Consider the following 23202-nt stretch of genomic DNA (forward strand, 5'->3'; position numbering starts at 1 on the left):
TGAATCAATATCCATATTTGCACTAAGTTCCTCAAACCTGGGTAATAATAGCACAGAAAAAATGACCACGTTGTAATTATCAGTCAGATGATAGCACTATGAAATGAAAATCTTCTTCAGAATTCACTCTAAAATGGTTGTTTGAGAAGCTATGCTACAACAGTCCCTCCCGCGATACTTATAGAACAGTCCCGCAAGGAGGTCACATGACTAGTGCCCGCCATTTTGAATTGCTATAGTTAAAGTATGGTAGTATCGTCGCCGTACATTTTGACCAAAAACAGGGACTTAAAATGCTTGTAAAGCACGGAAACTCCGTACACATCAATGGGACACCATCTTGAACATGTTTGTGGCGGTAGGTTTAGGTGTCGTTGCGCGACGGCCGATATTTTTGTGGATATAGTGGGCATTCGCTAAAAAGACATTTTGCTGGGCGTTCGCTAAAAAGACCATCGAGAATCGAAAACTTTGATTTATGTCACTTCGGGTCAATGGATTGACTTGAAACTCAGGATTAATACATGGGAGCACAACGTGGACATATTCCAAGCAAAAAAATGAGATTCGTGCAGCGCGGACTTCTCTAGAGTGGGCGTTTGTGGGCATTCGCTAAAAAGACCATGCGCGATAGCAGGTATGAGTTTAAAATTAATTTTTTTGGACTTTTGACCAATAGATCCATTTCTAGCACCCGCGGTCATTTGGAAATTAAGTAACTCCCACGAGAGGACACTATAGCATAATTTTACGAGATATTCCGCAAAATGAGGTTTGCGATGGGCATCCAGTTCTGGATTGGCAATGGCTGACACTTTTGCTGACATCAGGTGTTCGTTGGGTCACGTGTTCGTCAGGTCATGCGATTGCTCATTGGAACTTGAAGTAGGCCATATTAACGACAGCTAACGCTCTCGAACACATTTTAGATTTATATCAACCATGTTATCAGCCAACAAAGACGAACGTTCATACAGACAAATTATAGGATTGATGTACATGTAATTTTCTTCTTACCGATGTAGGAAGTAAACATGCCACTGTGTTCACCGCCATCGTGTCCGCCGAGCGAAACCGCGTACCGATTCAGATCAATCTGGTGGGAACGTCAGGTCTGCAGCTCCACGTTAACGGGACGGACATCAACATGGCGGTGTTCAGAGACAGCGAGTACGAACTGGAAGTGGACGACAGCGCAGTTGTGAGCGGTCCTGAACAGAACACGCTTCTCGTCGTCTTCTTCAATGGGATTACTGCAAAAATTACGGCAGACAAGGTTAGGATATGCTTAAAAAGTATCTTAACTGACGTCATGACAAGCATCGTACCTACGTTCATTTGGGCGGTGGCAGGTATCAACTTCTTGTCACCATTGATCGATTCATAATTAAGGTCACCATTTTAGATGATCATTGCGTGTCAGAAAACAGGTGAATTCTGGTTGAAGGCCGATGGGAATGTCCGAAATTCATCATGTCGTTTAAAAAAAAATAGACTTGAAAATCTTTTTGGTAACATACCTCCAATTACTTACAGTGTGATGGGCTCTTTAACGTGCTCGTCAAACACATGACCTCCATTTAAACTCCTATCGGAGGCATGTCCGCAACCGAAGCTAGGAACTCATTTTCACCAAATGAGGAAATTTGTGTAAAGTGCCTTACCCTAGGAAGTGTACAGGGTTGCTGTAATATAAACAGATCTGATCCCGGGCTAGGACCTCTGGGTCATAGGCTAAACTCCCTGCCGTTACGTAACTTGACCCCACTTTATACTCAATCACATCACGCCATTAAAGACTAAATCATATCACGATTTCCATTCTACAGGCGATGTTATTTGTGCAGTTCTCAGCCCCACCAGAGTACATGAACAGAACGCAAGGTCTGCTGGGAAGATGGGACGGTGACAAGTCAAACGACTTCGAGGCCTTTGATGGAACCATGCTTTCCGCCAACGCCTCGGAGAGACAGCTGTATGAGATATTCGGGCAGTCATGTAAGTGAAATTCGATACCACCATGTTCTATGCAAATAACAAGAACATTCTAGCATTAACCTGCATTTAAACCTCATGTAGAAGATACGTCTTGCGGTTCAGAAATCTTAGAGTTTTTTTTTGTGTGAGATGAGTAAAGAAGGCGAAAAAAATACATGCGTCAGGGCCAATTGATTAACCCAATTGGACCGGGAGGGCGGCAGGTATCGACTTCCTGGGAACCTTTGACCCACTCATGACGTCACACTTCCCTAAGATCAGTGCGCGTCATGAAAGTAAGCCTAATAAGGGCCGATTAATACATTAAAAATTATTATGCATAAACTTTGTATCATCTGCAGGGCAAGTAACGGAAGAAGATGGACCCAAGAAGTCGCTTTTCTACTACGCCAACGGGGTGGGTCCTAAAAACTTCACCCTCGCGTCATACGAGCCGGCCTTTACAGACGAGATCGTGTTCGCCAGTGCCGAGCTGGAGCAGCAGGCGCGGACTGTGTGTGGGGAGGACAAGACCTGCCTGTTCGACATCAGCCATACTGGAGACGTGCAGGTCGGGGAGGTGTCGCTGGCGGCGTTGCAGACTTTTGAAGACGAGGTATCGGGGAGAGGTAGGAGTGATCTGTTGCATAGGCTCTTTCACACGTCCGAGTACGCTCGTACAGCGACAGGAGTTGCAGGTAATATGTCAAAAGTGAAGTCCCCTGACTTGCAAAAAGTTCTTGTCTCAACCATGCATATGCATAGCAATGTCCAGAAGTGCTTTGTTTATGTCCATAAGGGCCTTTACCTTTTGACATTTTACCCATAGTTTCTGTCGCTGCACATGAGTACTCGGAATTGTTGAAGAGCTTGATAATATTCGTCTATCTGTAGAGTGATCTCCACCCAAAACTTTAAAATGTTAAATTGCGGCTTACCCACAATGTTTCTACTCAACAGCACCAGTATTTGTCAAGGAATTGGCAATCAATTACTTCGATGACGTCGATTTCTTTAAGACACGTGACTCAATAACCAGTGAATCAAAAGCTACAGAAAATCTGCAGCGTCCCCCGACTCTTCTTGGGGTACATTTAGTAGATTTAGGCCAAAGTATCATACAAGAACTCAAAGCACCGTTATATCCTATAGAGACACTTTATTGAATAATAGAAGTGCAGCATAATTTTATTTTGTTTACTCCATTTACCGAAGACGCAAATGATGAGTCATGACTACATAAATGTATCCCTTTTAAATATTTGCAATGTTATGCCATTTTTCCATGCAGAAAGTTTCCCGCCGGCGATATCCGGGCCGGTTGCTTTGTATCTCTCACCCGGGGAGGTGGTAGAGATAGAGCTGAACGCTACGGACCCTCAGGATCTACCGATCACGTTTGAGATAGGACCTGACGTACCGCCAGATGTCGTCTTAATCACCAATGGCAACTACGCAAAAGTAACTTGGAACGTCACAGATAAAACTGTCTTTAATCTTCAGGTAATGCTACCTTTCATACACATCACAATAATCTATTATAGCTGCACATGTGTAACATCTTATCACATTTATGCCCCAGATCCCTTTATAACAATATATGACTAGAAAGTGACGTTAGTGCCGAGTTGAATAACAAAAACACCCCTGCAGTTCCTGAACCAACGGCTAGGCGACGCTCACATATACCATGTGCCACTGTCTGCCGACCCCAAATGCCATCTAACACTGAAAATGAAAACCATTTCCAAAACAGGGTATATGAAAACTGGAAACCCTTTGTAGTGCAATGAAAAGCCCCTAGGAGGCCCACAAATAATCATCACAATCCAAACACGATAACTACTTCAAACAGTAGTACACATGCATACGGACATTCCGTTTCACTGAGGTAATAACAGTACATATCTTTTATGACGAACAGGTGACGGCGATAAACTCCCGAAACAGCTCTACCGAGTACCGGCCTGTCCTGTACCTGTGTTCCTGCATGCATGGTGGCCGCTGTAACGCCAGCAACGATCTAGATCCGTCGCTTGTGGGATATGATGATAGGTGAGCAACTTTTGAGTTGTTTCTTTGAGTTTGAAGGCTGCAAAAGATTAATATAGTCGACAAAGCTATACAAGCCAGCAGCTGTGTGTTTCATACAAACAAGCACAATTTTAAGAAAAAAAGATGTCAAAATGTCGAGAATGGACGCGAAATAGACGCGATCACCACAAATAGCTTTTTATGAATCGTAATCATTTGCACATTTCTTTGTATTTTACCCGTGTGTCACGCGTCTGAGTGTGGTCGCAGTGCAGTGGGAAACTGAGAAAAAAATCGTAAAATTGCCGCAATAATTTGTCGCCAACAGGCGTGGCTCAGTGAGATACCTGCGCTTATCATTTACATACGGGCAGTAGAGAATATAATACAGTCTTGTCAAATCATAGCGCATCAGTCAAATCGATCGTGAAAATCTCTCCTTTTGTACTAGATTCGTCATCCAGACATGTCTGTGCGAGGAGGGGTACACTGGGGAGCACTGTGAGAGTGACATCGACGCATGCGCGGAGAACTTTGACCCATGTTTCCCAGGAGTCATCTGTACGGATCTCCCGCCACCTGCCGGCTTGGAGGACGGTTACACGTGTGGTGACTGTCCCCTGGGGTACGAAGGCAACGGGACGTCTTGCCAAGGTGAGCATTCTTAAGAAATGTATACACATATGACTGTGGTTTATAAAATGCCTCCATTTGTCGCTCAAACTGAGTACAATATAGAGTACGCGTTGCAAACTGGGCTTGCTTGGAACTGTTGGTTCTACGGACTCTACAGATAACATAGAATTTGAAGGATTTTGTATTCTAGCGCAGATTTACGTAGCAATGTTGGTACAAAATTTAAGATAACATAAAATTTGAAGGATTTTGTATTCTAACGCAGATTTACGCAGCAATGTTCGCTGAGGTAAATTTTCTTTTAATATGTTTCTCCGCAAGACATCGACGAATGTGAGTTGGAAGAGGCAACATTGTGCCAACACATCTGTGTGAACTATGTGGGCAACTTCACTTGCGGCTGCAATGAAGGATTCAAGGTGGCCGAGGACGGACATTCATGTATAGGTAAAACAAACTTAAGCATTCAAAACCCGTACTCTGTTTTAGTTTGGAAGACTTCAATCGTTCAACTTATTTCTTCTGAAGTCTCTCACTTGTTTACTGCGTGTTTTGTGTTTCCTAAGAATCCATGCCATTCTAGCGGCATAAAGTCCTCTGATCGCCTGTATATTATGTTACTGTCCTATTTGCACCGGTGTCCGTAGGGACAGTGTAGCCCTGGCCGGGTTACGAAGCCACAAATTTGTCCCGATGGACTGTCAGGTATCTTTGGGGACCTTTCAGCGTTTTCACGACTAGGTCACAACGTCGAGATCTATTTGTCACTGGGTCCTGTGTTGATTTTAAATACGAGTACTGAAAACAACACAGGGCCCCGCGATGCCCCCAAATAGCCTGATAGCCACAGGGTGTCCCACGGGCAATGTAGGAGTAACGGCCGAAAGTGCAAAAAAATACAGCCCAAAAGCTACCGGGAGGGACAAAATGGGACCGTAGCATTAACGGGTGACATGTTGACAGAATATTTGACAGGGAAGCGAATTGAAGCTAGAATAAGATATCATAGATGCAAGGCTAATTTTGTGTTCCTCTCCCGCCAGACTTAGATGAGTGTGCACTGCCCAACAACTGCAGTCAGCTGTGTGAAAACACGAACGGGTCGTACACGTGTGGATGTTTTGCGGGGTTTAAGTTCGACCAAGACGGCCAATGTCAACGTAAGTGTAGCTTAAGTTAGTTTAGTTTAAGACATATTAGTTTAAGACGTTCTGCAATTCATTGTCCTGAATAGTTACACCAGGGCGGCACATAAATTGACAATACAGTTTGCTGTACAACTAAATGGTCTTTCTGCCAATGTTTCAGAAGTCCTTGCTTTTTAAGCTTCCTCTGGACGAGAATCTGGATCTAAGTCCCACCGCTTGGTGGCGCTCCAGTGAGAAGACTGTGGTCCCAAACGTTACTGCGCTTGTATCCCCCTCGTCATAACGCAGCTACTGGCTTTGGTCGTAATGATAATCTAAGGGTTGAATTATGTAGTGCAACAACGCATAACAGTAATAAGTAATAAAGATTCTGTATCAGAATCGCTTAAAGGCCAACGAATAAAAAATAAAAACGTATTGAGCAAAATTTCTTTGTTATAGCCGAAAAGAGTTGTACAGACGAGGACAACCCTGAGTGTGACCTGACCACAAGCTGGTGCACTATGAATGACACTGGCCATGCGCAGTGCATCTGTTTCAACGGATTTGAGGTGGTTGAAAACGGGACCATGTGTCAAGGTAAGCACATGATATGTCACCCTTCATTTTTATATTTTTTTTTACAACGGATAGCAAAACCTGTTATGTTTTTACTAATGTGCATGGCTCCGCCATATTTGTGACGTCATGGTTCTCAACCAATCATTGAATGGCTTACCCAGACCAGTCACAAGTTAGAAGTCATAACGTCAACTACGTCAATACGTCACCCACGTCACTTCGGCTCTCGTATAGTTATATTCTTAACCCCAACCCTAACCCTTACCCTAACCCCTAACTCTAGCACTAACCCTTTCCCTAACCCTTAGCACTAACCCCTAATCGTAACCCTAACCCTAACCCTAACCAGAACCCTAACCCTAACCCTAACCCTAACACTAACCCTAACCCTAACCCTAGCCCTAACCCTAACCAGAACCCTAGCTATGGCACGTACAGGCAGTTACAGGCAAATTTCTGAGTGGAATGCCCTGCTTGGCACGGTGGTAATTGCCTGTTGTATCCAACTTTCGTCAGTATCTAACTTTCGTAATATGCCGAATCCTGGATATCCAGGAATCGTCCTGAGCAGAAGGACGATTCCTGGATATCCAGAAATCGTCGCAAACAGGACGTTTCCTGGATAGACGACGGTGTTTATCCAAAACGTGTACGTGGGGGTGGAGCTTCCTGTTTTCGAGGGAGGAGACTATGCGGAGGGCGGGGGCATGTTGTTTTCGTCAGAAAGCCGCTATCTTTGTATCTCCCGGCAAGAAGATCGTGTAGTTTATTCTGTTGATCCTGGTGTTACAGAACTTAAACGAATGTTGATAATGATACTTTGATGTTTACATGTTACTTACGTATCAGGCCCAAAATTCTTTTTGCGTAATGAATTAACAAATGGCAGTCAAGATGGGATAAAGTTACTGTTGTTTTCCGTATAGCGACACATTCACGGTAAAGTGTTAATAGCATCCAGATGGCGTCCCTTTGTCACACAAGGCCTGGTCCACATCCTGGATAACCACGATACGGCTTGAACAGGAGGACGAATCCTGGATATCCAGAAAACGGCTTGAACAGGAGGACGCTTCCTGGATATCCAGAAAACGGCTTGAGGAGGCTCAGGACGAATCCTGGATATTCAGAAAACGGCTTGAACAGGCTCAGGACGAATCCTGGATATCCAGAAAACGGCCTGAACAGGAGGACGATTCCTGGATATCCAGAAAACGGCCTGAACGCCTGACGAAAATAAGGAATTCTCCCGCCATTTTTGATTTGCGAGCAAGCGGTCACTGTGGGTCACGCACGCACCGCAATGGTATCCTGCACCGCGGGTGTCCCGTAATACTCTGAACGCATGTCTAAAGACAACCGTTGTCCACAACGATAGACAATAACAGTCGCACGACTATATATGTGTTGTGTGTTTGAAGTTGTTTTTCGTGTAGCGTCACATTCTATCTACATGTTAGTAGCATTCAGATGACGTCCTATCATGGGGAGTGCAGCGGTCACTTCCGGGTTTTAATCTCTCGCAACTTGAGTCTGTCGAGGTCTCACGAGGTCGACCCATATATGGAAACATGGGCGTGCATAATAATGTTTTCTGTCCTGTCAATCACCATGATTGACGGCACCGGAAGTACGAATCCTGGATATCTAGTTTTCGTAAGGTTTTTTGACGATTCCTGGAGCCGCCGAAAAGTAGATGCGACATTGCCTCCACCGTTGAGTCCTTCCGTGCCAGATAGGAGACCTGTCAGCCCTAACCCGGACCTCTACCCCCCCCCCCCCCCCCTACGCTCTGGCAAAGTGAACCGAACAATATGTGGTACTTTGTTACTCTTCTACCGCAAAGTAGAACAATGTTTAATGTTTAACCTCCTTGGTAGAACACACTTCTATGACCTTCTATCCCAAAATACTATTGACATTACACCTTTTACCTTTAACAGATAAAGATGAGTGCACCACTGGGACGCATCACTGTGACCAGGTGTGTACGAACACACCAGGTGCGTACACCTGCCACTGTCTCGACGGATACATGATGGCTGATGATCCACTACATGGTTGCGAAGGTAATTGTTTGAACTTTGAACGTCGGTGCATATATCTACATCGTTATACGTTGATTTATTTTAGACTCCCTTGCAGTCTTCGGACGGGGCTGGGTTTTTTTGGGGGGTGTGGGGTAGCCGTGATAGGGAAACTCGCTATCACGGCAAACTCCCTTCCACAGCAAACTCCCTTCCTCGACAAACTCCCTTTCCCGGCACAAGAGAGCATGGCCAACGTTGAAAATCGCGAACCAACCAGCCCCAGCCCCGTCCGAAGACTGCAAGGGAGTCTAGATAGATTTCTTTCATTTCATTGCAAGCAACGTTAAAGGAAAGTGCCCTAAATAGTTTTGTTCTGGTAAGCAGATGATTTTACTAGTTTACTTGTACTTAAATTTTTGTACAAAATTTAAAAGAATATCCAGTAGTACTGCGCATGCACAGGTCAGAGGTACTAACGGAAGTCGGTACTTTGTTGTTGTTTACTAGTATGTTGTGTTTATGATATAACGTATACCATCACATGGCGGGGTATGGAACGTATTTCTTTGCTGTGCACCTAGATGTAGACGAGTGCTCAGACTGGCTTCATGACTGCGAAGGTAACGAAGTTTGCGTGAACGAGCCCGGGGGATATTCGTGCGTCTGCGCACCAGGAACCAATAGACACCAAGGATTTTGCATACCAGGTACGTCACATGATTTTATATAGAAATGCGTGCATTTTATCCAAACGCCTGTTCGTCACCCACCCTTTTCCGCTTTCCACGAGAATTAAAGAGATATTCACGTGACACGTACAATTGCGCCAAGGAACCCATCGTAATCAAACGCTACCCCTTTTTTCTAATCTCCAAGCAAATTTACCAGTGGTAAGACAGTATCCAAAAGGGTCAAACTAGTATTCAATTGGTTAACAAGTTACGGTCATGCCACCGATAAATCTGCTTGGAGTTTGCCCTCCACCATGGCTATGTAAGATACAAACACAATTGTATTTTCTCCACATAACAGACATTGATGACTGCGGGTCCGCCCCGTGTGCTCATGGCGTCTGTACGGACGGTCCCACCAACTACACATGCACGTGCAGTTTAGGCTGGGAAGGTCATAACTGCGACACTAAGATGTCTGCCGACGACAACTCGGTTGTGGTGGAAGTAGACATGGATGTAGCAGAGGTAATTTACATTTTTAATTAGAAAGTAGTAATTAAAAACTTCATGCAATACAAAAACAGATGACCTACCAACTCTTTAGTGGCCGTATTCTTTTGGCGTTCATCAGGAGTTCAATCCATTTCCTGACGCGTACTGATTTTAGGGACGTGTAACGTCAGTAGTGGGTCAAAGGTGACAGGAAGTTGATACCTGCCGCCGTCACTGACTTTAGAGGCGTGTGACGTCAGGAATGGGTCAAAGGTGATGGGAAGTCAATACCTGCCGCCGTCACTGACTTTAGAGGCGTGTGATGTCATCAGGAGTGGGTCAAAGATGACGGAAAGTCGATACCTGCCGCCAGGGTTGTAGCCAGCCTGAAATCATTTTCAGTCCCCTCGATTTTGAAAGGGAATCCTATCGAGCACCGAAGGTATGGTGTGACGTTGCGCGCCATTTCTAGGGGGTCTGGGTCCCAGAAAATTTTAAAATCAAGACCCCTGAAACACTATTTCCTGCATTTTGAGGTGCAAATTTTGCTTGTAGACTAAGCTATTCAATGGCATCTGTTTTAGTGAAGAAGAATACACGGGTTTCAGTTTTTTTTAATATCTTTATATATCAATTTTTGTCTGTCCCAGGGGACGGAATGGGGAAATTTTTTTTCAGCCTGCCGTTACGTACTGTTCAACGTGGAGTGATTCTTGTAAAAAGAGGGGAAATGAAACAAATGACCCAAAAGACCCAAAGTTGATTCTTGTAAAATGAAATTAAGCGAATGTTCGGTTCTAATGTTTGGCTATCTCTTGTAGTTCACAGAAGAAAGGGAAGCACTGCTGAAGGCGGCTGTGGCATCCGGACTGACAAACTTCTGTATGAAACACTTGCGGGAGTATCGTGCATGTGAGGCGCCTCCTCCTTCTGGCTGGCTCCGTATCCGCAGGTCAGTTTTACCCTTCCGGTGTTTCCAAGATTACTTGAAAGCGGGTTTATTTTAACTGCGAGTCAAGAAATATTTGGGGCCCAATTGTGCCCCAAACACCTCGGTAGCCATAGGTTATTCGACATAGGGGTCTCGCCCCAAAGTGACAAAAATAGTCCGTAAACTACCCGGCGGGGCCCCTTTTCCCAATTCTGGTCGTTTTATAAGTCTAAACCCTATTGTTAAAACACCGGCAGGGCCCCCGACGGGAACCCGGCTGTTGTTTTACAGTTTCTCTTGTTCGTTATCTGATTTTGATAAGAGTAAATCTTGGAGGAATCAACCTGTTACCGACTAAAAGATTCATCAAATTTTATTCTACTAAGTGGCCTGATTTCTTTGTACATGTGTCGTTATGCACGTGTGACGTCGGGACTGAGTCAAAAGTTATTGAAAGAAGTCGATATCGCCCCCTGTCCCGGTTAAGAGAAAGTTGGCATGCCCTTGTGGTTTGCGTTGTTACCCTCATAAAGTAGGCCAGTATGCAGAACATCAACCAAAGGCAATATAGTGATGCCATGGTTTTATTGTATTAAAAATGGTTTAATTTTATTGTATTAAAACATGTAAAGTCCCAGTTGAAAAATAGGTCAAAGTTAGACCTGTATAAATGAATAAATACAGTGAAATGAAGGAAAGTAAAGTAATTTAATTTCAAAATATATAGAGAGACGACTGCAGCTGCGATTGGCCCATCAGACATCCACGTGCAAGTGGTTGTTCCTCACGCTCCAACCGCTGACCACCACACGGCATTGAGAATCTACGCCAGATACCCCGGTCCTGATGACGTACTCATCCTCCACGGTGATGTCCTCCGTCTCGTCATCACTCACATCAAGATGGAGATAGAGATGTTGCTAGGCAACAGTCACGTGGTGTCCATCAGCATCTTCCAGGCTGACGCCTATGGGACGAGATCACCCACACAACAGCAGGATCATCTTTCTACAGTTGGTCCAGCTGTTTACAAAGACGACGCGCTCAGTTTTAAGGAGATGATCGCTGCCCTATCGGTGGTTGCCTGTGTTGTGATTGCTGTGGTAGTCCTTATCATCTACAAGAAGTAAGTCAATGATTTATCGTGTTTAATGTGCTCATCAATGAATAGATAGGTGTATTTGTGAAGGTAGACGGTTTTAAAGGTGTTTGATCCGGGACGAGTTTCATAGTTTTCAATGGTAATTGTACAACAATATTACCGGTGTGACAGCGATCTCGCCCCCCCGTGATCTCGCCCCCCCGGGGGCGAAATCACTAGCGATCTCGCCCCCCCGGGGCGAAATCACTAGTGATCTCGCCCTCCCCGGCTAGTGATCTCGCCCCCCTACCTCGCCCCCCTTTAGCGATTTCGCCCCCCCCCCAAAAAAAACGGGTTTACATGACATTTTAGAAGTTGATTGGTATAAATCACAAAATGCAGTTTCAGAATGATATAAGTACACGAGTTTGATACATAACTCAACTCATAGTATCAATATTAACGTAATTACATGGTAATAAGATAGTTGAACTTGTTTCAGACAAGGAGGGTTGGGTCCCTTGTATTCCCATTATTGCATATACCTGAGTCTTGACAGAAGATGTATTTCATTGTATTCACCTGTCCTCGAGCAACCTATATATCTCCAATATGAAGTCTCTACCATGAAGTGACCACAAAAGAACTATGTAATGTCTTTATTAATTATGCAAATATTAGGTATTAATTAGAATAACGCACATTTTGGTATATGCACCTGGCCAAGGAATATCTTCACCTCCAACATGACTGTTTTTTCTAGTATTTAGGAACTGATGCATTTACCCGTGTTTCTTAAGACTGGTACTTTACCAGTGTTTGTGTAGCATTTATCAACAGCTATATCAACTTGCGCGTAGATAGTGTTTATAATGAGAAACTATTATTCACGTGTGTTTTTGTTAGTGCTTTGGAAATGTTTCCAGCACAAGAAAGAAAGCACTTTTACAAATTGAAAACATATAGCTGACGTATTCCGTACCATAGACGGTGTTGATTTATACGTTCGCAGTAGCACTGTTTTTATACCACCTCAGCTGCAAAAATTGTCTTTTTCAATTCAATGTCATGTTTGCACCGAACAATATAGTATGGACTTTCGAGACATCTTACGGTACGGTAATAAGGTGCCATATAGGTACCAGGTAACACACCATATACGTTACTCCCCAGGTGCAGTATAGTACCAGGTAGCGCACCTGTAATATGTAGTAACCAGCTGCTCTTGGGGGGGGGGGGGGGCTAAAACGCTAAAGGGGGGCGAAAACGCTAGTGATCTCCCCCCCGGGGGGGCGAAATCCCCGGGGGGGGGCGAAATCCCTGTCACACCGGTACACAACCGTTTTATTAATTAACCGTTTCAGTGACCGCCTGTTGCCTTTTTCAGGGAAGTTGTGATTGCTTAACTTTGCACTGCATCATAGATGTCACTGATTATACATACGGTCCCAAGCATAAAGTATTCACAAATATTCATAGATAGTTAACGCAGTGTTACGCTTAGCAGCTATTACGTTTGGTGTAGCATCTGTAAACAGCGACGCCTATGCTGCAGTGCAATGCGAATCAGTCAGAATAACTTATCCCGAGGACGGTGACAGACAATCACAGAGACGACGTTTGAATAAAACATTTGGTTATGTGCAAAAAAAATCTTGTTATTCATATAGTTCTTCCTAGAATTGACAAAAATCATAGTCCCGAAAAAAATAGCCCGATAGATACTTCAAGTTACTTGTGAGAGTTGTGTACGATTTAAAAAAAGACTAATACTCAATGTTATCTAATCTCTCCACAGAGCCAACACAAAGAAGATTGTTCCCAATGCTCCCCAAGCATGGACGCAAAACATCACGTTCCAACCTGATCTGGTGGATAATGTCCAGAAAGGCGAAAAGTCAACCAGAATTATCTGAGGAAGCCTTGTAGATGTGTATATTCAGCTTTATAAAGATAAAAGAGAGAGAACTTCGACCTGAGGTGTGCGGATCAGCTTTCTTTGCCGAAAGTCAGATATCCACTTCTCTCTAGTTGAAGTAGGCATTGGAAGGGAATCCTCAGCTGGACATTTCGACAAAGTCTTCGTAAATTCCATTGCATAAGGTACACGACCCACACAGCTCTGATTACAATTCACCCTTATCCCCCCCCCCCCCACTTATCTATTGATTTTTAAACAAACGTCGACTGGAAATTAATGATTGAAACTTCGGTGGATATCGAAAAAAAAGATTCATAATATATGATTGTTCCTCATAATTGAGTTGTGCACCTATGCCTTTATAAGGGCCGAAAACGTATTGAAATGTGTACCCCGTAGGACGGGGAACAACAGAAAACAAACGGGGTATATGTGTTTTCGTGTGTGTTGCGTATGTGTTTTGTATGTGTTTGTGATTTGCTTCAAATTTGATCTATAAATGCTTGTTCTGGTATTCTACCATTGTGCTTACATTGATGTATACAAAGGCATGCTCATAATGTAGCGTATTTTTGTGAAAATTACAATTTTGATACCGTGTGCATTCACTATTATAATATGCCATGACAAATATTCCATTGAATGTGCTATGCTTCATCAATTGTGTGTACAAAGATAAATAATTTTTCAAATATATCTATTTTGCTCTGCACCGCCAAGCACTATCTACCTAAAAAGTAGACAAACAACGTTACACATGTAAAAATGTATTTTACAATCACACTGTATGTCATACCTATATAAACTTACATTATAAAACACCTTGAAACATATATATCTTTCTACATTTATGTACATTTGTCGTATCATTTCATATATTAAAAGTTCTAAAAAATGTACCCAGTCTGATTATCTTAAACTATTGCACAAACCATAGCCCGATTCCATAGTTCCAAAGCATAAATATTAAGACTAAAAGCAAGAATGATGAATACACGAAGGTATTTAGTGCTGCAATTCTTAAATGGGTCTTTTCCAAAAATATGACGAAACAATGTTGTATCGTGAGTTAAATCTCCCTTTACCTACTGAATTAACTTCAGCAACTCCTGAACATGTGAATTGCAAACGTACAACAATGTTCACACACAATTCAATCTTTACAACTGGAACGTCCGGAAGCAATCTTTGAATCTTATTCAGGGGTAGACTTGCCTTTACACCATGTTATAAAGAAATATCATTTGTTACCTTTACACATGTCACCAAAGCAATGAGAAAAACTTTTCATCAAAAACCATATCATGGATTCCACTGCACGATGAGAGACGCAGAGCACTCTGGGTAACAAAGAGCCAATCAACATCATCCACATGTGCGTAATTTGTATCTAGTGCAGTGTAATGTGGTCCCATATTACCCATAGTGCCCTGTTTCTCCCAGCAGGCAATGGGATCCCCGAAAACAATCACAATGGAAGACAGAAAAGACATCATACAGTATAAGGCCACTATCTGAGCTCTGAAATAATCGAGCAACTGTACAGTAAAAGTAACATTACTGAATAGGACTTAACTGTATTCAATATCATCCCCCCACAAAACTATCCTTCTGTTTGGGAAAAATATATGAATCAAATCTGACTTCTAAAAGAAATACTAAAAAGGAATTTCCTGAGGTAAAAGTAAAACGTTGCCATTTCTCTTCTTTGTTAAGAAAATTAAAAAAAAAATGGCACATTTCAGTATTTTCCAGTATAATTCTTCGTTAAAATTTATGATGCTGTCACTACAAATATTCCAATGTAACCTTCAAACATTACTTATACACAGAAGTACATAATAATAATGAACGATTTATTACTAGATACAGTTTGTTTGTTTCTCATCTATCAACAGCTCTGGCTGCCATACAACACTGTAGTACTAGAAGAATTCTTGTCAATATTGAGGTAGAAAGTTAAACATCATTAGGACACAAGATGCAGAAATCTGATGCAGAACCAAGTGCCACATAAGCCATATGCAAATTATTCAATTACTGACTCTAATTGCGTAGATAGCAGAAGTTAAACACTGTTAGAAACAACTGTGGTATTGCAGTGGAAAGGTTGTGTCTGCATATAATAAAATCCAAAACAAGACAAAGAAAATATCTACAACGATAAACAAAATTAAAATCTTAACTCCTCTCAAATCTAAAAATGGTTTTCCTTGTAAAGTTTGTAGAGAGTATTGACACAGGTTAGATATAGAGATTGTTGTTCAGTATGTACTACTGGCAGCATGGCTTTGGTTAAAACGTGTAAATCTCATGCAAAAGTGTTGTGTAATACTGAATTGATGCCGCATTGTACATGGTAAACATTGCTGTGAAATTACTGTGCCAGTTGGCACCAATGATACATTGCAGTGGCATCAAAACTTTGAGCACTAGGGCAACATTACACTGACCACTTTTGCAAGGGAAGGTACACTTCCTAGGACTGCACTGTCAGCTATACAGTAGTCTCTCTTTCTACATACAGTCCATTCTGTACTTCTACATTGTAGTAGCCATTCTCTTTAAGATATCTCTCTGTATCTTGGAATCCTCTCGTATAGTATTCCTCCAAGACTTCCTGTTTGGGTGGTTTGAGTGCGTGAATGCCGCGCCGTGTGTTGGAAGGGTTCACCCTTAGGGACTGGTTTGCCACCTTCAAACGCCAGTTGCGTCCGGGATTGTCCTGCGGAGAGATGTCGTGGTCGCCTGAAAACGGCGACACGGTGATGGTGGGGCCTCCAAACTGTGGTCTCGGGAGGTTGTCCGTCCATCCTCCGTCTAGCCACTTCTACATGCAGAAAAGGATATGTGGTGAGGGAGTCTCCAAAGTTTCAGATAAAAATGCCCTTGCAGTTCAAAAACAAGCTGCCAGGAGGCCCAAACTTATATCACTTCTCCCAGAACTAAAAAACTAAAAATCTTCCATCCAAAAATAAAGACCATCGTTATTCCATAAACGTAGGTTCCACTGCAATATGAGGGAAAGTTGCTAGGAGGCCTGTAAATAATCTTTGGAATCGCAACTGCACATTCTTACCTCTCCTCTGAAGACAGGATAATCTCTGCCACAGTAGTAGGGAATGAAGCAGCTTCCTAAAAGAATCTGCAACAATTAATTTGAATAGAATTAGTTAACAGTGTCAGTATGTGAACTCTTGCACAGGACTGCACAGGAATACCTTAAAACCAATACTATGAGAAGGCTCACCCCTAAGTTGTCGACAAAATATGTCTGTGTACTAATACATGTACAGTAGCAATGATTACATATAAAGAACTAATTTAAAGGCAAGTGGTGTTGTATCCCAAATGGGTTGTCATCTCAGATAGGCTCCTAGACCCAACTGGATATTCCAAACAGTTTACAGTAACAACTGCCCATCTTTAATCTTAAGTCTTCATTCTATCCAAACAAGTCAACTAAATACGGAAACTTGTTTACAACTTGCAGTCCTGTCAATCACCATGATTAACAGCACTTGAACGAACTTAATGGGATATCTATTTCTTATTTGTATCTCAAGCACGACACGTCTTGGATAAGGCCTGAATGGGATACAACAAAGGCTTCTACTGACCAGAATCAGTTCTTCCCTGCTGTTGAATGTTGAGATGATTTCACCCCTTGAGTCCCTCACCCTTGTCACGGCTATGTGCAGTCTGTGATTGGCCAGCTCGTGAGCGTTGCTAGGCAACATGTCCTCCAGGAAATGCCTGAGTTTCTCCAGCATGTTAAACCTGTCATTTGTACAGAACAACAAATAATTGTTTATTGTGATGAATATGAACAAATTACTCCATCTAATTAGCCCTTAAACTGCCAGAGTTTCAGCACTATAAAATGCCATCAGTGCCAGGGTTGGCTGCTGACCTCCAAAAAGAACCCCCCGAACAAGGCCCTAACTTCCGGGGTTCGTGCGCTACGTGCGCGCCAAGTTGCTACTTCGTGGGAATGCACTATCCCGGATATATCCGGGTGTGGCACACAGGACATGTATATGTGTGCCGGATATATCCGGGTTTGCCAGTTTAAGGGTTAGGATTACTAAGGAAGACATGGACAAGTTTTAGCTTACATTTGCAATGTACTTTCAAGTGCCCATCCCTTGGGACTGTAGACTAGACTTTATGAAAGATTGAAAAAAAAGATTGTTAGTGGGATTGGCTACAGAGTGGGAACCAACTCAAGGAAAATGGAACAATGAAGAAGTTTATTTGCAAGTTCGTGCCTGAGGGCTAATTGCAAGTACATGGTATAAACATAGTAGATATACAAGTGACAATGGACAGTTATGAACAATATTCTACTGTAATACTAGTGTTAGCTATTTCTAAACAGGTTGGGTTTGACTTCTTTTTTGGAAGCAGAGGCAGACGAAAAGCCCCACCTTTTCTAAAATTTGTGGGTTCTGCGATTTCAAGAGAAAAGTGGCTGCACAACTCTCATTGAGCCCTTAGAGGAGAGACCAGGACTCCAGCAGTAAGCCGAATTAATATTATTAATTTGTATTAGGCATAGTGTTATTAACACTATGCCTAATACAAATTATCTGTCACTTGTACTACCAGAACTCGAGTACAGTCATCAAGAGGGCATAGTCGGGCCCTGTGAATCATTTTCCTTGGGAGGAAGATGCAGCATACCTGAACTGCCCACACTGAAAGTGAGACGGGAGGAGGCAGCAGTGCAGCTGTTAGAACAAATGCTTAGGAAGGACCACCCTCTGCATGACTTGGTACCACCCACAAGAACAGGGGCCACGGGACTCTCACTTAGGAACTCTAGCTCAATCAGTGTACCAAAAGCCCGACCTACAGAGCTTAGCAACTCCTTCCTTCATTGCACCATCCATCTCTATAACAAGGCAATTACCCAGTAGTAGCATCAACACTTAGCCATTATGTGCACAGTTTGTACAAGAACAGGAGCCGAGGGAATCTCACTTAGAAACTCTAGCTCCATCAGTGTACTGAAAGCCTGTACTATATACCCTGGGACGCAGCATTCCTAAACTGCCAACACTTAAATTGAGATGGGAGGAGTCAGCGGTGTAGCTGTTCGAACAAATACATTTGTACTTAGGAAGGACCACCCCCTACATGACTTGGTACCACCCACAAGAATAGGAGCCACGGGACTCTCACTGTAGGAACTCTAGCTCAATCAGTGTACCGAAAGCTCATACTACAAGGCTTATTTGCATTACTCCTTTCTTCGTTGCGCCATCTGTCTCTATAACAAGGCAATTACCCAGTAGTACCATCAACACAGCCATTTTCTGCACAGTTTGTACAAGAACAGGGGCCACGGGACTCTCACTCAGAAACTCTAGCTAAATCAGTGTACCGAAAGCTCGTACTACAAGGCTTAGCAAGTCCTTTCTTCATTGCACCATCCGTCACTATAACAATACCCAGTAGTACCATCAACACTTATTAGCCATTATGTGCACAGTTTGTACAAGAACAGCCACGGGACTCTCACTTAAAAACTCTAGCTCAATCAGCGTATCGAAAGCTTGTATATATACTACAAGGCTTAGCAAGTCCTTTCTTCATTGCGCCATCCATCACTATAACAATACTCAGTAGTACCATCAACACGAAGCCATTATCTACACAGTTTGTACAAGAACAGGAGCCACGGGACTCTCAGTGACGCTTAGAAACTCTAGCTCAATCAGTGTATCGAAAGCCCGTACTACAAGGCTTAGCAAGTCCCGTCTTCATTGCGCCATCCGTCACTATAATAAAGCTCAGTAGTACCATCAACACTTAGCCACTATCAATATGTAGTCTGGTAGAGACTATAAACCCTACCGTGGATTGAAAGCTCCCAGTGGAAGGTCCCTGATCTCTGCTGCTACTCCATAGGTGAAGTCTAGAGAGTACTGCAGGGAAAAGTGAGACATTTCAGTATTTATCTACAATCTATATTAATCATCATTAACGATAACATTACAAGTGGTTAGGATTGTTGAATTATAGAATCTAAAAGTGTTGAGTCTGAATTCCAAGGAGATATAAAAGTTGTATCTTGCATCTTTGGTAAAGGCACTGACAATTTCTCCACACAACTAGTAGTAGTATCCAGTATTTGATTACTGAGGCGAAAATGAAAACCTTGCTACTGTTAGTGTTATCCTCTTGGAAGAGAGTCATCTAGAGCACATAAAAGAACCCACCACACTTATCAATATCTAGTTGAGTAGTTGATCAAACTTATCAATAATGTACCCAGGACGCCAAGTCACAAACCCAGATGCTAAACCGTTATGCCAAAAGGCTCAAAGCTGTTTGCCATTGTCAGTTTAGCAGTCCTTGAACACTTAGTAACTGTTACAAGTGCTTTATTTATATGCATCCCCAACCAACCAAAAAACCAATCAAGCAAGCAACCAAACAACCAACCTCCAACTGACCCACAAAAAAATCAACAAACCACCAAAGAAAAAAAAACAAAAAAAACAAACAAACAGAAACTTGCCTGTAGCCTGTCCCTCCCCAGAACCATCATGGCAGCTGCCAGTGACCCGGCCGACGCCCCTGCAAAGCACGTGACCTGGCTGAGTAGCGCCTGGCCGTGCTTCAGTAGGCAGGACGTCACGCCCAGGTGGTAGATTCCCAGGAAACCGCACCCCGCGAAGGTCATGTTCATCCGCGAGATGCCCTGGTGCATTGTGGGTCTGCCCAACCTCCTACACAAAGTAGAGACCGTTATCAACCATAACAGTTGAGAGACTCTTTACATGTTCTTACATAAGTTACAATACAAATGCTACAGAGTTGGACAAGTCCACGAGCCCTATTGTCCAGGGCAAGTGAAAGTGCTGATCAGGCAAGTGCAAGACCTACAATTTGGACACCACTTGCCGGCAAGGAAGATTTTTCCAATGAGATTTTTAACTAATTGTTACTTTTTACGGTCATGACATCAAGCAATGGTCAACATTGAAAAATATAGGCAATAATAAGAATTCCATTGCTGGAAGTGAAACTGCACATTAAAGTGACATTTGAAGTTTGGGCAAGTGAACATTTGGTTCGGGAAAGTCAATTTTTATGTGCTTGCCCGATGGGACAAATGAATTTTTAGAAAACTTGTCCAACCCTGAAATGCTACTGTAACAGTCCTTTTGAAAAAAACGGCCTCCTCTGAGTACTTTATTTACATGCTGCTATAACTAGGGCACAGGATTTTTTTGGTGGCGCAATTAAAATCAACCTGGAACCCGGCAGCAAATAGACGCCATGACCTAAACATGAAAACAATGAGGGGTGCTCTGCAGTATCTGGCTGTCCTCCCAGATATATTTGTGGCTTCGGGGACCAACTGGGCATTAATTCCATCTTCTTAGATCAGGCTAATTTTTTTAACTGAAAAAAAAATCAGTACTGCATCTTGAAAATAAAATATTCAAAATGTTGCTCTTGTTAAACCATCTACTGTAAATGCATTTAAGTGTGCGGGGATTCAATTTCACGGTAGCAGGAAAAAGGACTTTTTGCGTTGGTTTTAATTTTGCTGTAGCACCATGCACAGTGGTCTCTTACTGCTATGGAAAAATGTTCGCAGTGGTTTAAACCACGCACATTAAACCACCACAAAAGTTTCTGCATTTACAGTATTCTTCTGCTAGACGTGGCCTCTTGGTGCTGGAAGTTTTTTTGCAACCTCTCTTGGTGAACTTCTTACAACCTAAAGTAAAGTTAAACATTGCTTCCTACCTCGTAAACCTTGCAGGCTGACTGGACAGGATGTGTGGGTCTAACATGGACATGTTGAGTCGTACTAGGTTCTTCTGCATGACACACCTGCAACAGGGATGGGACAGGCATGTCATATCAGTGGCACATCACAGAATGTCAAATCTACCTAACACCAGATCCTTCTGTATGACACACCTGCAACAGGGATGGGACAGGCATGTCATATCACAAAATGTCAAACCTACCTAACACCAGGTTCTTCTGCATGACACACCTGCAACAGGGATGGGATAGGCATGTCATACCACAGGAATGTCAAACCTACCTAACACCAGTTTCTTCTGCATGACACACCCATGACATGCTATCAATGTTGTTTCCTTGGCCAAAGGCATTATTTCAAATTTCTTTACTCCACACAGGTGTAAAAATGGGTACCTGACTTTGGTTGGGAAGTAAAACTAAAAGGTAATGGATGGAGAGGGATATGGGCCCTGATTTCCAATTGTCCTAGACACAGTGGCATGGATAACAACCCATTTTAAATCTGGATAATGCCCCTTTTGTTGGGGTAAAGCACACTTTTTAATTGCCTGGTAACTAGCCCCAAAAGGCAATGGGACTACCTTTACCCAATCAAGCTTAAGGCACGATCTAGACACAGCTTTTTCTGATATCTGCGAGCCGACAACCTCTCGCCGACAGCTTTTTTTTAGCGTCTAGATGGAACTGCAATATTGCCATCAAGATATCGGCAGAATTTCTCTAGAAAGGTCCGGAGCATTTGCCTGATAGCTTAGCAGGGTCCCCGATAGCTTAGCAGGGGTCCCCGATAACTTCAGCGTGCGTGTAGATGCGTCCCGACATTGGGAGGGCTCATTAGGCTAAATAGCTGTTTATACTATGATACTGTTTATGACTACAAGCGCCACGGGTGTTCCACAGCCAACGTTCCAGATCCCTCCCGACATCTCCATAGATATCGGTAAAAACTGTGTCTAGATTGGGCCTTATGGTTCTTTGGTATGTGTTTGTAAAGAAAGTCTTTATCATTAAGGGTCTATCATTTGGAGGGTCACTAGGGTGATTCAATCAGGCTTACTGAAAATGTTTTTTGTCTCAGTTAGTGACAGCTGTACAAGATAAGACATAGACAACAAAGGTTTGATTAATTTCAGCTCAGTGCGATTCATCGATTGTCTATAAATAATACAGTCTGATATAACACAGCTGTGGTCATTACAAATTTGTAGTGGATACAAGTATCACTGCGACATCATAGCATTATAAACAACTCATACATACAAATGTATTGTACCTAGCTACATTTTTATATAGCTTTGAACCCGCATAATTTGTTTGCGGCATTATGATATTAAAAGTTCTGACAAATTTACAATAACACAGTCAAAGTTTGAAATATTACTTTTCAACAATCAATAGTTGAAATACTTGTTAAAACGTCTTTGAACTGGAATTTTGATAACTGTTATAACGTTTCTTTTTTGCAGGTGAGAAAAACTGGTTGTGCAAAAGAAAACTCTTGAGTTTATTTTACATTTTAGCTTAACGTTACAGTCTCAGTGTTGTCATTCATAACGCTATCAAAATAATTTGCCAGATTTTTATGCTAGCAAATTGGTAACTAATTTGGTGACAAATAAAAGAAAAATATAAACTTTAAACGTTAAACTTACCGCTTCTCACATTGACGTTAGAAATGTTCTTGCTGAAACAACCTAACGTTGTGGGGAGGGGGGCAAAACCTCAGCTAGCAGACGACATAGCGTTCACTGGGCACAAACGCTCTCTACCTAGCTATATGTATACACCATCAACAAAAATAGAAAGTCCTGGCTGTCTCTGTACTGTCTTAGTACGTAAAGAATGCCACAAAAAGGGGAAGAATCCCTTTAGACAAAGGCAAAGGGGGTTGGGCAAGTCTGGTGACTCCGAAAGTGTGGT

General features: G+C 42.7%; 2 protein-coding genes across 2 annotated transcripts; one reads left to right on the plus strand and one right to left on the minus strand.

The window, feature by feature from the left end:
- Window positions 1-767: 767 nt before the first annotated feature.
- On the plus strand, window positions 768-11613 carry LOC118427057 (mucin-like protein). Its single transcript, XM_035836695.1, has 15 exons — window positions 768-801; window positions 1026-1276; window positions 1830-1998; window positions 2340-2606; window positions 3269-3480; window positions 3902-4032; window positions 4463-4665; window positions 4969-5094; window positions 5691-5807; window positions 6237-6374; window positions 8300-8425; window positions 8968-9093; window positions 9419-9585; window positions 10374-10504; window positions 11211-11613. Exons 1-15 carry the CDS (start codon window positions 768-770, stop codon window positions 11611-11613), a joined length of 2601 nt encoding a protein of 866 aa, XP_035692588.1.
- A 3714-nt stretch (window positions 11614-15327) lies between these two features.
- LOC118428314 (patatin-like phospholipase domain-containing protein 4) lies at window positions 15328-23194 on the minus strand. Its single transcript, XM_035838344.1, has 7 exons — window positions 22935-23194; window positions 21256-21342; window positions 20015-20225; window positions 19350-19418; window positions 17106-17267; window positions 16565-16630; window positions 15328-16315 (listed from the first exon to the last, which is right to left on the minus strand). The coding sequence occupies exons 2-7, from the start codon at window positions 21333-21335 to the stop codon at window positions 15983-15985; spliced, it is 921 nt and encodes a 306-aa protein (XP_035694237.1). The 5' UTR covers window positions 21336-21342; window positions 22935-23194; the 3' UTR covers window positions 15328-15982.
- Between the last annotated feature and the right edge of the window lie 8 nt (window positions 23195-23202).

Source organism: Branchiostoma floridae, chromosome 12 (assembly GCF_000003815.2).
Source record: "Branchiostoma floridae strain S238N-H82 chromosome 12, Bfl_VNyyK, whole genome shotgun sequence".
Classification (NCBI taxonomy): domain Eukaryota; kingdom Metazoa; phylum Chordata; class Leptocardii; order Amphioxiformes; family Branchiostomatidae; genus Branchiostoma; species Branchiostoma floridae.

Excerpts from the sequence above, each read along its gene's own strand:
- LOC118428314 (XM_035838344.1), bottom strand. The coding sequence starts at position 21,335 with ATGCAGAAGAACCTAGTACGACTCAACATGTCCATGTTAGACCCACAC. Across the intron at positions 19,419-20,014 it reads TGGGGAGGGACAGGCTACAG|TACTCTCTAGACTTCACCTA; the intron begins GCAAGTTTCTGT and ends TTTTCCCTGCAG. Across the intron at positions 17,268-19,349 it reads CACTGGGAGCTTTCAATCCA|AGGTTTAACATGCTGGAGAA; the intron begins CGGTAGGGTTTA and ends TGTACAAATGAC.
- LOC118427057 (XM_035836695.1), top strand. The coding sequence starts at position 768 with ATGAGGTTTGCGATGGGCATCCAGTTCTGGATTG. Across the intron at positions 4,666-4,968 it reads CAACGGGACGTCTTGCCAAG|ACATCGACGAATGTGAGTTG; the intron begins GTGAGCATTCTT and ends TTTCTCCGCAAG. Across the intron at positions 5,095-5,690 it reads GGACGGACATTCATGTATAG|ACTTAGATGAGTGTGCACTG; the intron begins GTAAAACAAACT and ends CTCTCCCGCCAG.